Below are 17,326 nucleotides of genomic sequence, written 5' to 3'. Positions count from 1 at the left end.
TGGGATGGGGGAGGTTATGTTAGCCAGGTAGCATGGTAGAAAGGCTGGGAGAGTGGGGGTGAATGCTTGTATCCCTAAATGAGTTGCCCCTCCCTTCCCATCTTTCATGGTGTAGGTGTTTAAAAACACACAGCCCATTCTTGCCTATAAGAAATACAATTGCCCATTTACTGTTTATTCATATACAGGGAAAGGTTGCCAGTTTTGACACCTGCAGGTGTTGGAGACATGCTCAGTAATTGGCAAGAAAGGTGGCAGGCTGGACAGTAATTTTACATTCACCCTCCACATGAAAACATACCCAGTGCAGGAATGTAATATCGTTGTTTTCAATAGGATGTGTTGTGTTTTGTTGCTACTAACTATTATAAGAAGCTCTTGTTTACTGGTGTGTCAAACCTCCTAGCAATATGTGCTGAAGGATTTGTCTGTTGTAGTGTGGATTCCAGGATTGTCACAGACTGCATTGCCACTTTGTACAATCTAGGTCCCTGGTTATTCTGTTATGTTTTTCCATTTATTTCCAATATACTGGCAAATATTAAAACCATTTTGAATAGCACATAAAATGCCAAGCAGCAGGTAAATGCTTTCCTGAAACACTGTCAGTGTCAAATTAAAATATCCTTTTACTGTACCAGAATCTAGGAAATGTTTAAAACTGACACCAATGCATCCACTACCTCATTCGTGACCTCTTTTAAGATGTTAAGATGAAATCCCATCAAGACCTGGAGAATTGTCAGCCCACAGCTTTCTCCGGTGCTTCTCTCGTGATTGTACTTTCACCACGTTCCTCTCTCCTTCCCATCTTCTGATTTACTGGAATGGTCTTTATATCCTTTATTGTGAAGACAAAAGCAAGTATTTATTCATTTCATCTGCTGTCTCATTATTATCTATTATCAACTCCCCATTCTCAACTATTGAGAGGAGACTAACTTTACTTGCTCTTTTTTCTCGATATCTGTAAAAACTCCTATCTGTATGAATGTTGCTAGCTAGCTTCCTCTCATAGGTTCTTTCCCCTGATTAACCTTTTATTCATTCAATTATGTTCTTTATGTTATGACCCATCATGTTTTCACCTTTATACTATCCAGCACTTTCAGTCATCTCTTGGTATCATGTGGAGTGAATCAATCTGCTTGAAGAGTAGCTTTTGGAAGAGGCCAAGGTGAATCATCCACTTGCCACTTCTGACTGAAGATAGAGGCATCTTGGTTTTTGTTTTGCACTGACTGATATGCTATTGTTGAGGATGGGGATTTTATGAAGCCTCCTCCTCCAGTGAGTTGTTTAATTGTCCACCACCATTCATGACTGATTGTGGCAGTACTTCCAAGTTTAGTTCTGATCCATTGGTAGTCCCCAGAACATTGGCCTGGGGCTCTGGGTTACTAGACCAATGATATTACGCATTATTTAGTGACATCGTGCCAAAGCCCATGTGCTCAGAACATATTTAAAGAGTTTTATTGCATGACTTCTGTCTAACTATGATCAGAATTTTAAAAATCAGTTGTGTATTTCAAATGAGAGATTGATCAGCTCATGTCTGTGCAGTTATCTTAGCCATAGCTTCATGGATTGAGTGATAGATGTTATGTCCAGTATCTAACAATAGAATCTTGGGTGTTTGGCTTTACTGCCTTATTAATGGGCCAAATAGTGGAAACCAAGATTTAGCACTCTGTGCAATAAGTATGAGGCTGGATGTCTTTGCATGCAACTGAGTCCATGCCCATATTAGTGAAAGAGCTTGACGGGTCCAGCTCAAATCGGCCAGTTAAGAGTGTCTTGGCAAATCATGAGTCTCAACAGTGAAGTCCCACCCTGCCAGAGATGACAGCCAATCAGAGGCCAGTCATTTCTGGGTCCAAGAGATCATCTCTAGAGGCCATACCTTCAGGGATCCAATTTTATGATGTCTGGCTTTCAGGTTACATGAGGTGCGAGTCAATGGAAGATGTGTGTTGTGAGGGGTCAGGGTCAAGGGCACATTATGTCTTTATGGCAGGTGAAATCCCTCTTCTGCCCTCCATCTTGCCTCTGATTGATCCCAGATTTTGGCAAATGAAGCCTGTGAGGTCATTGCTGAAAGCGAAAGGATTGTTATAACTCTTTCTGGTATTTGTATGGGTTTGTTTCAAATTGTCCTTACATTGTGTAACACTGCTTGTATTTTTTTAATTTTATAATAATTTTATAATAAACTTGTTTCTGTTAAAAGTCCATTGGCAGCTTCTTGTGAATATAATCACTATGACAAACAAATGACAAAAATGTGGTAACTGAGCAATTTAGTTGAGGAAGAGACACAGGAGAATGTTTTTGGGATTTAGTGATGACTGTCAGGATGGGGTTGGTTACTTAGATCTTCACATGATACAAAGAAATGTCAGCTATAGGATAATGGGATAATTGGAAACATGCTTTCATGGAACATTTAAACTTAACAGAATACAGCATCTAAAACTCTAAAAGAAAAGGAGGCTTGGTTTAACTTCCCCTGACTATCTTACTGTGTAAGGGAATGGTTGGATTGCCAGGACTGCACCATGTTTCTGAAGGAGCAAGAATCGGAAATGCCAGGGAGGAGTGTAGAGCACAATCCCTTGTGCAGAAAAAATCAAAGCATAGTGACAATCAGTGATTGCCTCTCCTTGGTTTGGGCTCAAATGTCTATCTGTTTTCTCCTCTGCTTTATATTTTTATTCAATGATTTAACCTCTGCCTTTGGTGTGGACTTTGATTCAAGAGAGCTTAGCATGACGTGTGCTGTTTAACCCACAGGTTGTTTACTTTGGTGACAGTATGCGCTCGGATATATTCCCTGCTCACAGCTACAATAATTGTGAAACAGTCCTCGTGCTGGAAGAACTAGAAGTTGAAGCCAGCCAACAAGTCACAACAGACAGAAAGGACTCAGAGCCATTAGAGAAGAAAGGAAAATATGAAGTAAGTGTTCACAATTAACTACAGATAATAATCAGTTTGAACAGGTATACTAAAAGGAGTTGTGAAACATACTTGAAAATAATAAACTGTACAGTGATTATTCTGTTGTCAATTCACTTGGAGGCTTTCCTGATATAACTTTTGCTGCTAATTACTTTCAACTCAATATGAGTATTCTGGTGGAAAGTTCTGTGCATGTTCAACACATCTAGCCCAAATCAACAATGATGGGGTTTAAAGGCATCCACACACAGGTCCAGGAATGTATTGCTGCCCTTTGGACACTTGTATTTTGCATGCAAGCACCATATGCGTATGTCTCGACTTTCTCAGGGTCTAGCCACGTATAACAGTCAACACCTCAATAATCGCCACTAATGCTATTGGAAGTTTTGGGCTGATTTTTCTGAGTTGTACAGACTGTCCTCTTATCAGTACTTCATTTGATATAAAGTGTTTTAAAACAACCAGTAGTTATCAAGAGCATTACAAAAATGAAGTTTTTAGTCTTTGCCTTCTTAGGCAAAGCTGCGATTGCACTGAAGAAGGTCAGGTGGTGAGCTGCCTTCTTGAACTGCCATGGAAGGGTAGGTGTCAGGAAGGTGGCTCCAAGATTTTTTCCCATTGACAGTGAAAGAACAGTGCTACAGTTCCAAGTCAGGTTGGAGTGTACAAAGTCAGAAGTCACACAACACTAGTTCGCTAGATCAGATCGTCATGGCTACACAAAAGCCCTAATTAAAATGGCAGACAAACCGGCATCTAGGAAATCCAAATAAGGCTGACATGTCTTAGAAAAATTTTCAGTTTTTTGATGCACCATATTTGTGAGGAAGTTTTTTTTTAGATTAGATTAGATTACTTACAGTGTGGAGACAAGCCCTTCGATCCAACAAGTCCACACCGACGCGCCGAAGCGCAACCCACCCATATCCCTACATTTACCCCTTACCTAACACTATGGACAATTTAACATGGCCAATCACCTGACCCGCACATCTTTGGACTGTGGGAGGAAACCGGAGCACCCGGAGGAAACCCACGCAGACACGGGGAGAACGTGCAAACTCCACACAGTCAGTCGCCTGAGTCGGGAATTGAACCCGGGTCTCAGGCACTGTGAGACAGCAATGCTAACCACTGTGCCACCGTTCTGCCCACAGTCCAGGGGGATATGTTCCATGCTTAGCTTATGCCAACCTGAGAGGCCTGAGGGATTTCAGGCACCCAACACATCAAAATGTTTTTCCTTGTACAGAAAGTAAGGATATTAAAAAGTTTTCTCCTATGAGTATCTAAAGAAGTTAAATTGGGCAGGCCTAGGAGAAGGGAGATTGGGCCCATCTTAACTTGAGTCCCCAAGACACTCCCTATTCCTCCTGCCACAGCACTCCAGTACTTATAAAGTACTTATGAGGCAGGACCACAGATAGTGAGTGAGAGTACCAGTACTCATTTTACACTTGGGGCACACTGAGGATATCCCACCTTAAATTTCAAGAGACGGTCTGGGGCCAGATGGACCCTATGAAGAATCTTTAACTGTGTGGCATGAGTCCTATTACAGATCGAAATCTTTCTCACATTTTCACAGATATCCTCCCATGTCTCAAAGGAGATCCCAACTCCTAACACACTCTCCTCGACCTCTCAGTAGCTCAATTTCACCCAAGAGATCACCCCCCCCCCCCCCCCAAACAAATGATAAGAGTATGAACTGAGAGAGTGCTCTTGGCATGAAGCACTGTATTCTCTATATCGGATCTGTCGTAATCGGTCAAGAGTGTAGTTCCTTTTTGAATAAAGTTCCTAATTTGGGAAAAACAAAAAAGTTCTCTGCTAGATAATCCATACTTGTGGCTGATTGGGTCAAAGGACATCAATGTTTTGCCCTCAAGTGAGTCACCCAAACAGAAACTCACTGAGCTGCCCAGAGTTTAAACCCGGGGTCCATTATCCCTGGTCAGAACCCCAGTATACTAACTATAGGGGTAAGAAGAGAAGTTTTAGATGTATTACCCTTACTGTGCCGCATTGCCCTCCTCACTTTGACAGTATTAATAATTATTGGATTACGACAGTACTCAGCAACTGTCCTCATTTTATCTAGAGCAACAGGCTAGTAAAGGGACATTTTGCCTGGGAGGCCTCAAAATCCAACCACATTGACGCTGGGCCCTTACAAGCCCAGTCGCTCACAAAAGATGAAAGGGAGCTTAATTGATCCGGGAGGTCCACTCTGGTATCTGGGAGGTCCACTCCCCCCAGCCCTTGTGGCAATTGCAATTTGGCAAGCTTAATAAGGGGCCACCTGTGGTGTGGAGCTAAACCAGCCATGAAGTCTCCTAAATGTTTGCCTGGGAAAAGTCAAGGGAAGCATTTGCATAGGGTGTAGCAAACAAGGAAGGACATTGATTTTCTTAAGGGCTTCTCGGCCTAACCAGGCTATTGGAAGAGCCTCCCATCTTTGAAGATCTTGCTTAATCTTGTCAAGCAAATGGACAAAATTAGCCTTTAATAACGGAGAAGCGATCATACCTAAATAAAGAAAATTCCCCCCGTGACCACTTAAAGGGAAACCGTGACTCACCCTCAACATCAGATATTCCCCCAAGATCCCCCAAAGGCATAATCTCCGACTTGGAAAAATTAATCTTATTAAAAGTTTGGGAGAAGATTTGTAGCTCGGGTGCGCGTTGTTGTGGTTCTGTTCTTAGAGCTGGGAATTTGTGTTGCAGACATTTCGTCCCCTGTCTAGGTGACATCCTCAGGGCTAGGGAGCCTCCTGTAAAGTGACAGAAGCACATGAACCTGCTACATTACCCTTAATCTTCACTACTAAATACACTGCTGCATGATCGGAAATGGTAATATTCCCAGTTGTGCGGGATATCACGGAATCCATAAAAGTATGCGGGCTAGGAAAGATCAATCCTAGTATGGTATTTGTGCGGATTAGAAAAAAGTATAAAATCCCTAACCGCAGAGCGGAAACACCTCCAAACATCCACCAGTCCCAATTCCACACATAAATCAACTAGTTGCTCAGGTTGCAGAGAAGGTTTTGGGGGACCTTTGGGCATTCTATCCACCATGGGATCCAGAAGACAGCTAAAATGTCCCCCTATAATAATATGCCATGACGCAATTGAAATCAATTTGGAGAATGCATCCATCAGAACTTTAAGGGGGTATACCAGGGGACAATAAACATTCAAAATACCATACTCTTCATAAATTGAGGCTTTGAGAATTACAAACAGTCCATACTGATCTTTAATACAATCTAGTAACTTAAATGGGAGATTCATCCAAACGAGTATGGCCACTCCCCTGCCCTTAGTATTTAAGGATGAAAAAAGCACCCAATCAAACTCACCCTGCTATAGCTGCAGATGTTCCTTATCATCAAGGTGAGTTTCCTACAACGGGGGGGGGGCAATATCGTCCCTCTTCTTTTTAAGACTCAAAAGCACCTTTTTCCTGTTGACCGGCGAGTGACTTCCTTTAATGTTCCAGTACACCATTTGAGACCACAATTAGCCATGACCCTATACAACAACATTTGAACTTCCGAAAGGAAGAAATTGACTTACAAATCGCTGAGTATAAATGAAAATCGACTCATGGAGCATAAAAATACACACACTAAAACTACTACATCTAGCAAACTAACAGAACTTTCAAAAACTACAAATACAAAAAACCAACAAACTAAACCAAATACAAAAGGCATTTAATGGGGGACTCTACACCCTACCCACAGGGTGTAATTACACATACCCCATACAACTCCATAACTCATTCCTGCTTGAGCCGCACCCCAAACTCAAGCAAAAGAAAGAAAATAAAAGGTAAAATCCACGAAGAAGTAAAGCATGAGTGCTCTACCCATCCCCAACTATACATTAACCCCAATTAACCTCGAGAAAAAAAATCCATCAACACTTTCTTTAAGAAAAGGAGAGATTTAAAAAGGAGAAAAGAAAAAAATGATCATCTATATCCTACACATCATCCAATCTATTACAAATGTCCAGAAAGTTTTTTACTTTTTCTAAAGTATCAAGTGAGCATACAGACCCATCATGAGAAAAACGAAGCACTGTCTAGTACCTTACAGAATACTGAATGCCAAGGTCTCTCAGTCTTCTTGTCGCCTCATCAAAGGACTTCCTTTTACGGGATCACAGCAGCAGAAAAGTCCTGGAAGAGCATTATCTTGGATCCTTTATAAATCAAAACCTATGGCTCCTTCTCCTGCACTCTGAAAGTTTCCATTACTCTCTGCTTGTCCCTGCAACATTGGAATCACACTAGGACTGGGCCGCTGGTCTGAGCCGCGCCTGCACACTGCAACCCGTGAACTCTGTCGACCATTACCGGCCCACCTCGGCCTCCGAACCAGGAAACCGCAGCAGCCAGTCTTCAAAAAAAAAACTTACTAGCTACTCTCCTTCCACTCCCTCCGGCAGCCCAACGACCTGGATATTCTTTCTCCCACCCCTGTTTTTGAGGTCGTCAACCTACTCTGTTAAGGCCCAGACCTGTTTCTCGAGGGCCTGGACTCACTGAGGACTCGATCACAATCGCCAATGCTGCAGTCTGCCATTCAACCTCCTCCATTCGCTTTCCGAGCTCATCCAGCTCCTGTTCGTGTTTGTGCAGCATGACCAAGATCGATTCCAGTCTGGTGTGACTTTCCTTGATCAAGATCATCTCTCCATGCTCGACGAACTCGACAGCCAAGGTCTGTTGGGTAAGTGACTCCAGCAGAGATGCAAAGGACGTTGAAGCTGTGGTCACAGTCGCGGGCGTGTCTGATGCTGCTGGGGAGTGTCCCATGTGTTGGGACTTACTCAAACCTTTCCTTTTTGTCAAATTCCCTTGCCTAAAAAAAACCGACTCCACAACTGTCTAATTATTGAATTTTTCAGAGATAGGTTAGGTGGGGAGGGTAAAAGCACCACTTCACCTGAGTTGTGGTGTAGAGCTCAGCAGTGCAGACCTTTCAGATTGTCGCCATCCTGGATCTCCAGATCCCCCCCGCCTCATACACTATTAACTGGCACCATTGAGCATTGGTTGTGAAGAGAGTAAATGTTTATGGTAGTGGATGGGGTTTCCATCAAACAAACTGGTGTTCTGGATGGTGCTGAGTCTGTTGAGTGCTGTTGGAGTTCCAGTCATAGAGGTAAATGGAGAGTATTTCATCACACTCCTAACTTCTGTCTTCTGGTTAGTGAACAGGCATTGGCAAGTCAGGAGGTGAGTTACTCACCACAGAATGCCCCACCTCTGACCTGCTCATGTTCAATATTGCCTTCAAGTCATAGGCAATTACTTTCATCTTAATTTTGCAATTGCCCATGTTTCGAACAAATGTGGAATGAGATCAGGAATAGAGTGGCACTGGTGGATCCCAAACTGTGCACCATGAGTAAGTTATTGTAGTCTAGGTGGCATTGCATAGCAGTATTAATTTTCCCTGCCATCACTTTGCTAATTATTCAGGCATTAATTGGCCAGTTGGAATTGTTCTGCTATTTTTGGACAGGACATACCTGTCCAATTTTTCACATTATCAGGTCGGTGCCAACATTACAGCTGTACTGAAATAAACTAGACGAGAGGTGTGGCTCATTCTCGATTACATGTCTTCTGTACTGTAGCCACAATGTTGTCAGAGCCCATAATCTTTGCCATATGCAGAGTCTTCAGTTATTTCTTGAGAGAACTTAGAACGAATTGAATTGGCTTGAGACTGGCATTGGTAATGCTGGGGACCTCTGGAGAAAGCTGTAATGAATCATCCCCTGAGCTTTTCTGGCTGAAGATAGTTGCAGTTGCTTTGGTCTTGTTTTGTGCACTGATGTTCTGGGCTCCCAAATCATTGAGGTTGGGGATATTTGTAGAGCCTACTCCTCCAGAGAGTAGCTTAATTAACCACCACCTCTCACAGCAAGATGTGGGAGGACTACAGAGCCTAGATTTGATTTATTAGTTGTGGCTTAGCTCTCTCTGCTTCATACTGTGTCTGTCATTTGGCTTGCATGTAATCCTATATTGTTGCTTCACTTCAATTTTAGGAATGCTTAGTGCTGCTCCTGGTATACCCTTCTACACTGTTCATTGAGCCATATTTGACTCCCCATTTGATTATAGTGGCAGAGGAAGGGATAAGCTGAGCATTACAGAACGTGGTTGAATGAAATTCTGTTGCTATTGCTGACATTCATGGATGCCGAGTTCATTATCTCTGGCCGAAATCTGCCACATTTATCATGATGGTGATGCCACACAACATAATGGAGGACATCATTAATGTAAAGATGGAATCCATCTTCCTAAATGTTTTGTAATGGCCACTTCTACTTGTATTGACATGGACAATGGGTCTGTGACAGGTAGAATGATGAGGATAAGGTCATGTGGGTTACTCCTCCTTGGTTCCCTCATCACCTGCCACAGAAGTCATCTAGTAGCAGTGCCCTTTAGGATTCTGCCAACTCAGTCAGTAATTGCAGTCAGTACTCTTGGTGATGGATATTCAGGTTGCCTAGCCAACATACATTCTGCGCCTTCAGTGCATCTTCTACTGATGTTGATAACAGGGGCAGAGCAATGGGAGGACCTGATGCTATGAGATATTGGGACCAGAGTCAATGCTATGGGCCCCAGGACAAACCTTCCTGACTGCTGTCAACTCTAATGAGTCTGCCTTGCCCATAGGACAGGTCACACTTATAGATTGAAATAATAGTGTCTAGGACATCAGCTAGAAGGTATGATTCTGTAAGTATGACCATGTCAAGTTGTTGCTTGCTCAAACTGTTCAACGGTCACCCAAATTTGGCACCCACACCCAGCTAGTCATGAGGAGGACTTTACAGGTCAACAGGACTGGCTTTGCTGTTGTTACTTCCAGTACCTAGGTCAATGTTGAGTTGTCTGTCCAACTTCATTCCTTTTTTTTAGACATTGTAGCAGTTTAATACAACTAAATGATTTGTCAGGCCATGACACAGGACATTGAAGAGTCAACACATTGCTGTGACATCACATTAGGCCAAACAAAGTACGGACAACAGATTTCCTTTCTTCAAGGACATCAGCAAACTAAATGGGTTTTTATGACAATTGGCATTGTTTTCCTGGTCACTATTAAACTGGTTTTCAATTCTGCATTTCTTAATTAAACTGTCATAATACAATTTGAATCTATGTCCTCACAGCATTAGCTTGAGTTGTTTTATATATTCTATGTAGGAATTTTGTCCTTCAGTAAAATAAATTGTCCTATACCGCTGAAGTTTTGATTAAGTTGGTTATGTCTTCATCTCTCAAATCTAAATTGGGGATGGTTGAGAGGATGAAACTTTCTCTCAGTTAGAGTGGAAGGTTTAAACTGCAGGACATTTGAGCACTGAATATTTCTTTCCAGTAGACACCTCCATTCATACTTTGCTCAATCCAGATTTTAATGACTTTTAATCACTGAGGAAGTACTGCATTATTGTAGTACCTCGATGCTATGTCCTGTCTTCCTAATCATGCAATTTGTGTGTATACTATTGGTCACTTGGTAACAGAGAAATGGGTTCTGGCCCAACACCTCTCCCTCAACTACTGTAGGCTGGCCATCAATATTTATGACATATTCACTGAATCCCACAGTTAACTGGACTATACATCCTCACACCATGCTTTGTGTAAAGGCTGCATTCCATTCTTCCAGTTTCTCTGTCGTATCTGTTCTAATGTTGCCAGCTTCTCCAAGGGGGTCTCCAAAATAACCACCTTCTTCCTCAACAAAGGATTCTCCATTACTGTCGTTGACAGGACCCTCAGTCATATCTGGCCCATCTCTCGTATTTCAGCCCTCACCTCTTCTGTTCCCTCCCAAAACAATGGTAGGGTTCCTTCGGTCCTCACTTACCACCCTCCAACATCCACATCCGAAAGGATCATAAGCTGCCATTTCGGCCATCTCCAGCAGGATGCCACAACCAGACACACATCCACTCCCCTCCCCACCCCATCTTTTCCCTTGTCAACATTCCACAGGGATCATTCCCTCTAGGATACCTTGGTCCACAACACCAACAGCCCCATGTCACCTTCCCCTGCAATCACAGACCATGTAACATCTGCCCATTTACTTCCACCTTCCTCAGTATCCAAGGCCCCAGATACATCTTCCAGGTGAAGCAGCGATTTACCTGTACTTCACTCAGTCTAAGCTTCTATATTTGCTGCTCACAATATGGTCTCATAGAGTCATAGAGATTACAGCATGGAAACAGACCCTTCGGTCCAACCTGTCCAAGCCAACCAGATATCCCAACCCAATATAGTCTCATCTGCCAGTACCCGGCCCATATCCCTCCAAACCCTTCCCATTCATATACCTATCCAAATGCCTCTTAAATGTTCCAATTGTACTAGCTTCCACCACATCCACTGGCAGCTCATTCCATACGTGTACCACTCTCTGTGTGAAAAAGTTGCCCCTTAGGTCCCTTTTATTTCTTTCCCCTCTCACCCTAAACCTATGCTCTCTAGTTCTGGACTCCCCGACCCCAGGGAAAAGACTTTGTCTGTTTATCCTATCCATGCCCCTCATAATTTTGTAAACTTCTATAAAGTCACCCCTCAACCATTGACAGTCCAGGGAAAACAGCCCCATCCTGTTCAGCCTCTCCCTATAGCTCAAATCCTCCAACCATGGCAAAATCCTTATAAATCTTTTCTGAACCCTTTCAAGTTTCACAACATCTTTCTGATAGGAAGGAGACCAGAATTGCATGCAATATTCCAACAGTGGCCGAACCAATGTTCCGTACAGCTGCAACATGACCTCCCAACTCCTGTACTCAATACTCTGACCAATAAAGGAAAGCATACTAAACGCCGCCTTCACTATCTTATCTACCTGCAACGCCACTTTCAAGGAGCTATGAATCTGCACTCCAAGGTCTCTTTGTTCAGCAACATTCACTAGGACCTTACCATTAAGTGTATAAGTCCTGCTAAGATTTGCTTTCCCAAAATGCAGCACTTTGTATTTATCTGAATTAAACTCCATCTGCCACTTCTCAGCTCATTGGTCCATCTGGTCCAGATCCTGTTGTAATCTGAGGTAACCCTCTTTGCTGTCCACTACACCTCCAATTTTGTGTCATCTGCAAACTTACTAACTATACCTCTTACGCTCACATCCAAATCATTTATGTAAATGACAAAAAGTAGAAGGCCCAGCCTCGATCCTTGTGGCACTCCACTGGTCACAAGCCTCCAGTCTGAAAAACAACCCTCCACCACCACCCTCTGTCTTCTACCTTTGAGCCAGTTCTGTATCCAAATGGCTAGTTCTCCCTGCATTCCATGAGATCTAACCTTGCTAATCAGTCTCCCACGGGGAACCTTGTCGAAAGCCTTACTGAAGCCCATGTAGATCACATCTGCCGCTCTGCCCTCATCAATCCTCTTTGTTACTTCTTCAAAAAACTCAATCAAGTTTGTGAGACATGATTTCCCATGCACAAAGCCATTTTGACTATCCCTAATCAGTCCTTGCCTTTCCAAATACATGTACATCCTGTCCCTCAGGATTCCCTCCAACAACTTGCCCACCACCAAGGTCAGGCTCACCGGTCTATAATTCCCTGGCTTGTCTTTACCACCTTTCTTAAACAGTCGCACCACATTTGCCAACCTCCAGTCTTCCGGCACCTCACCTGTGACTATCCATGATACAAATATCTTAGCAAGAGGCCCAGCAATCACTTCTCTAGCTTGCCACAGAGTTCTCGGGTATACCTGATCATGTCCTGGGGATTTATCCACCTTTAACCGTTTCAACACATCCAGTACTTCCTCCTCTGTAATCTGGACATTTTGCAAGATATCACCATCTATTTCCCTACAGTCTATATCTTCCATATCCTTTCCACAGTAAATACTGATGCAAAATATTCATTTAGTATCTCCCCCATTTTCTGTGCCCTTTACACTGGGGACACCAAACGCACGATGGATGACTGCTTTGCCGAACACCTACATTCTTTCACAAAAATGATATCAAGCTTCCAATTGCATGCGGCTACCACACACCACCCTGTTTCCTGGCAGAGCTCTCTGTCTCAGGTTTGCTGCAGTGCCCCAAGTGCACAAGCTAGAAGAGCAACATCTCATTTTCAGCTTGGGAATCTTGCAGCCTTCAGGATTCAGTATTGAGTTTGGTTATTTTAAGGCTTCAGCATCTTTCCCCATGTCCTTACCCCAATCCCCACACACCAAGCCTGATGAAGGAGCAGCGCTCCAAAAGCTAGTGCTTCCAAATAAACCTGTTGGACTATAACCTGGTGTTGTGCGATTTTTAACTTCAGCATATATATCAACCTTTTGCTAGCTACAATCGGTTCTGAAGAATGGTCACCAGACCTGAACTGTTAACTCTGATTTCTCATCACAGACTTGCTGAGTTCTGTTCAGCATTTTCTGTTTTGGTTTATGAATTCCAACATCTGCAATTCTTCACTTTTTTGTTTAATGTCACCACAGTTAGCGTAGTGACCAGTCATTTCACGGATGGTTTTGTGTATTATACTTGCCTCCATTAAAAACAACCAGTGTACTTCAGGAAGAAAATAATTGTAAAAATAACTTTGAGAAGTTCCTGAGGTGTATAAAATGGTGGCATGTTGGTGGATTTTTTTGCCTTTCATCTTAATTTTTATTTATGTTACAAACAACAAGTTCAAAACCCTTCAGCTGACAAAGGATTACAGTTTGTATTAATTTATTAATTCTTGATATCCAGCAGCTGGATAAGGTTGTAATGATTGCATTCGGTTCATTCAAAGTTATTTGTAATTGCGCAAGTACTTTTAATGCCCGCTAAATTAGCTGTTTACTGAGTTATTGGGTTATTTATTAACGACTGAAAAATGCAAGCACATGAGAAAGCATATTACAAAGAAAACGTTTTGGCCATTAGACATTCCATTCACAGAATTTGTAAAATATGCTGTTTCATGAATTTTATCCATATTAACATTAGAATGGTATTCTCTATCGTCCTACTTCCCTTTACCATGGATTTGTGGGACATGTAGAAAATTTAAGCAATCGCTACAAATTTAAAATTATTACGACTGTACAGCTTGTGCAACTGCTTTGTCTAAATTTAATTCTTTCAGTTTCTTCAGAGTCACTTCATTTTTTAAATCCCAGTAATTCAAAAAGAGAACTGGAGGTTTTGCAGCAGCTTTCAGTTCTGCAACATGACATAAGGAATTTTCTTCATATGTTCAAGCATTTCCTGATCCTGTATCCCTGCTTATCCACACAAGAATATTTGCAATGTTTTTGAGACAAGTCTCAGCTGATTGTACTGATTTTTCCAAATCTGTTTATATCTTACATTCATGTTCATCCAGCAGTAGAATGGTAGCTACTTTAGCAGCTGTACGAGACTTAACTTGAGAATCACAGTCTGCGTAATAGTATTCAACACTGCATTTTGCTATTTATAGAAATTGAGCTTTTGTTAGACTGAACAGAAGTGAAAAGGCAATTGTACATACAGAAGCAATATCCAAATCAGTGCTAAGAGCTATCTCACTACGCTAACTGTGGTGGACAAAGAGAGCAAACTGAATAATTGACATATTAGAACTGCGGTTAGAAATGTGCATTGACTTTATACCCAATTCTCTGAATTTCACCAAGTAAGAATTGTGGATTGTTGGAAACATTCAGCAGGTTTGGCTGCATCTGTGGAGACAAATCAGAATTAACGTTTTGGGTCGAGTGACCCTTCCTCAGAACTGATGGTAGCTCGGAAAATGTCAGTTTATATGCAGAAGATAGGGAGGGGAAAGGAGTCAATGATAGGTGGGGAATAGAGCCCAAAGAGAGAAAAGAACAGTGAGGCAGAAAAAGGAGTGGATAGTGATCCAACTAGGAGGGTGAATAGCTGTTATTGGGGGCTGTTAGTGGCTAACAGTGGGTTGTGTGCACTAGCAGACCATGTGATGACAAGGCCGGATGGTGGGGTTGGGGGTTAGAGCATGGGAGAGCACAAGCCCTAAAGCTGTTGAACTTACTATTGAATCTGGAAGGCTGCAGAGTCCCCAAGCAGAAAATGAGGTGCTGTTCTTCCAGCTTTCACTGAACTTTGCTGGAGCACGGCAGCAAGTCTGAGAGAGAGAGATGTTGGCCAGGGAACAGGGTGGTGTGTTGAAGTGGCAGGCAACCAGAAACTCGGTGTCTTTTTTGCAGACAGAACATAGATATTCGGCAAAGCGGTCACCTAAACTACACTCCTTTTTCCAAATGTAGAGGGGGTCATATTGTGAGCACCGAAAGCAGTCAGCTAGATTGTGTGAAGTGCAGATCAAACACTGCTTCACCTGGAAGGTGTGTTTGGACCCTCAGATACTGAGGAGGGAAGAAGTAAATAGGCAGGTTTTACACCTTCAGTAGTTGCAGGAGAAGGTGGTGTTGGGCTGTGGGGAGGTTTTGGGAGTGAAGGAAGAGTGGGACCAGGGTATCTCGGAGGGAATGGTCCCTACAGAAGGCTGGCATGGGATGGGAGTATGTTTCTGGTGGTGGCATCTCACTGGAGGTGACGGAGATGCTGGCTCATGATCCTCTGCACTTCACACAATCCAGTCTACTGCGTTCACTGCTCACAATGTGGTCTCCTCTACATTGTGGAAATAAAGCATTGATTGGGTCCCCATTTCACAGAACACCTATGTTCTGTTGGCAAAAAAGACTGTTAGCTTCTAATTGTCTGCCACTTCAACACACCACCCTGTTCCCTGCCCAACATCTCTGTCTCGGGCTTGCTGCAGTGCTCTAGCAAAACTCAGTGTAAGCTGGAGGACCAGCACCTCATTTTCCACTTGGGATCCCTGCAACTTTCTGGACTCAATATTGAGTTCAACAACTTTAGGTCTTGAGCTCTCCCATGTCCTTACCCCAAACCACACACGCCAGGCCTTGTTATCACATTGTCTGCTATTACACACAACCCATTGTTAGCTACTAACAGTCCCCATTTACAGCTATTCACTCTCCTAGCCAGATCGTTATTCACTACTTTGTCACAACTTCTTCTCTCCCTTTGGGTTCTACGCCCACTTATCATTTACTCCTTACCCCCTCCCACCACCCTATCTTCTGCATATAAACCGGCAATTTCCCAGCTACCATCAGTTCTGAGGAAGGGTCACTCAACCTGCAATGTTAACTCTGATGCTGCCAGACCTGCTGAGCTTTTCTAACAATTTCTATTTTCAGTCGACATCAATAATTATGCCTTACAAAATTAACAGTAAACGTCCATCTAGAGAAGTGTCCAGTTCTTCATATATCTGTGTTTTGCTTTCTTTTGACGTATATTTAATATAATTTTAGTTTCTTACCTCAAACACATTGGAAGATTGATGCAATGAGCAGGAAGTTTTTCATACGAGGATTTTCCACCCTACCACTCAAAGCATTCTCACCATTTGTAGCAGCCCAAGAACCATTCAATTGTCTGGACATGGGACTTCTAATCCACAGTGCAGCAAAACCTGGACGATAATTGGGTTGACAAGTGGCAAGTAATATTCGTGCTGCACAAGTGTCAGATACTAAGAATCTAAGCATCTTCCCTTGTCATTATCATTCAACATTATTACAGCTGAATCCCCACTGTCAACTTCCTAGGCATCACCAATAACCAGCAATTTTATTGGACCAGAAACATAAATAAACTGGCTACACGAGAGGTCGGAGGCTGGAAATTCTCCAGGAGGTAATGAAGTACCTCCACAGAGGCTGATATCCTGTCACCAACTTGCCCTTTATTTACATGTGCATAGTACTTGACACTGGTCCGACTTTCTTAGAGCCAGCTCTGAGTGAACAAAACCTCTGACACTCCTGTTTATATCTGTCAGCCAGGGCTCCCTGATCAGACCAGATTAACAGCCCCAATCAGGGAACTCATATTCTATCAGGTCCATATGGCTGACCTCATTAGAGTTACTTCAGGTAACACATATCCTGACTCTCCAAAGCCTATCTAATGTCTGCAAGACACAATTTAGGAGTGTGATTGAACACTCTCCATTTGCCTGGATGGGTACAGTTCTAACTCAAGGTGCCACCCAGGATAAAGCAACCTTCTTAACTGATGCGTAACCTGACATTTTAAGCATTCACCTCCACATCATCGACAAGGTTCTTTTGACAGCTCTTCTTAAATCTGTAACCCAGAAAGAAAGGGTAAGGAATGCATGGAAACGCCTCCAACTGCAAGTTCCCCTCAAAGAAGCGCATTAATTTTCTTGACTTTCTTTTC

General features: G+C 42.7%; 1 protein-coding gene across 1 annotated transcript in view; it reads left to right on the top strand.

The window, feature by feature from the left end:
* Window positions 1–17,326, top strand: part of nt5dc1 (5'-nucleotidase domain containing 1) — a 547,161-nt gene that overhangs the window by 494,383 nt on the left and 35,452 nt on the right. Inside the window, exon 10 of the mRNA XM_060850687.1 lies at window positions 2,797–2,961. Within this exon, the coding sequence (XP_060706670.1) occupies window positions 2,797–2,961 (165 nt within the window). The remainder of the gene's footprint in view (window positions 1–2,796; window positions 2,962–17,326) is intronic.

This window comes from Hemiscyllium ocellatum, chromosome 3 (assembly GCF_020745735.1).
Source record: "Hemiscyllium ocellatum isolate sHemOce1 chromosome 3, sHemOce1.pat.X.cur, whole genome shotgun sequence".
Classification (NCBI taxonomy): Eukaryota; Metazoa; Chordata; class Chondrichthyes; order Orectolobiformes; family Hemiscylliidae; genus Hemiscyllium; species Hemiscyllium ocellatum.
This window is presented reverse-complemented; position numbering and strand designations above follow the sequence as displayed.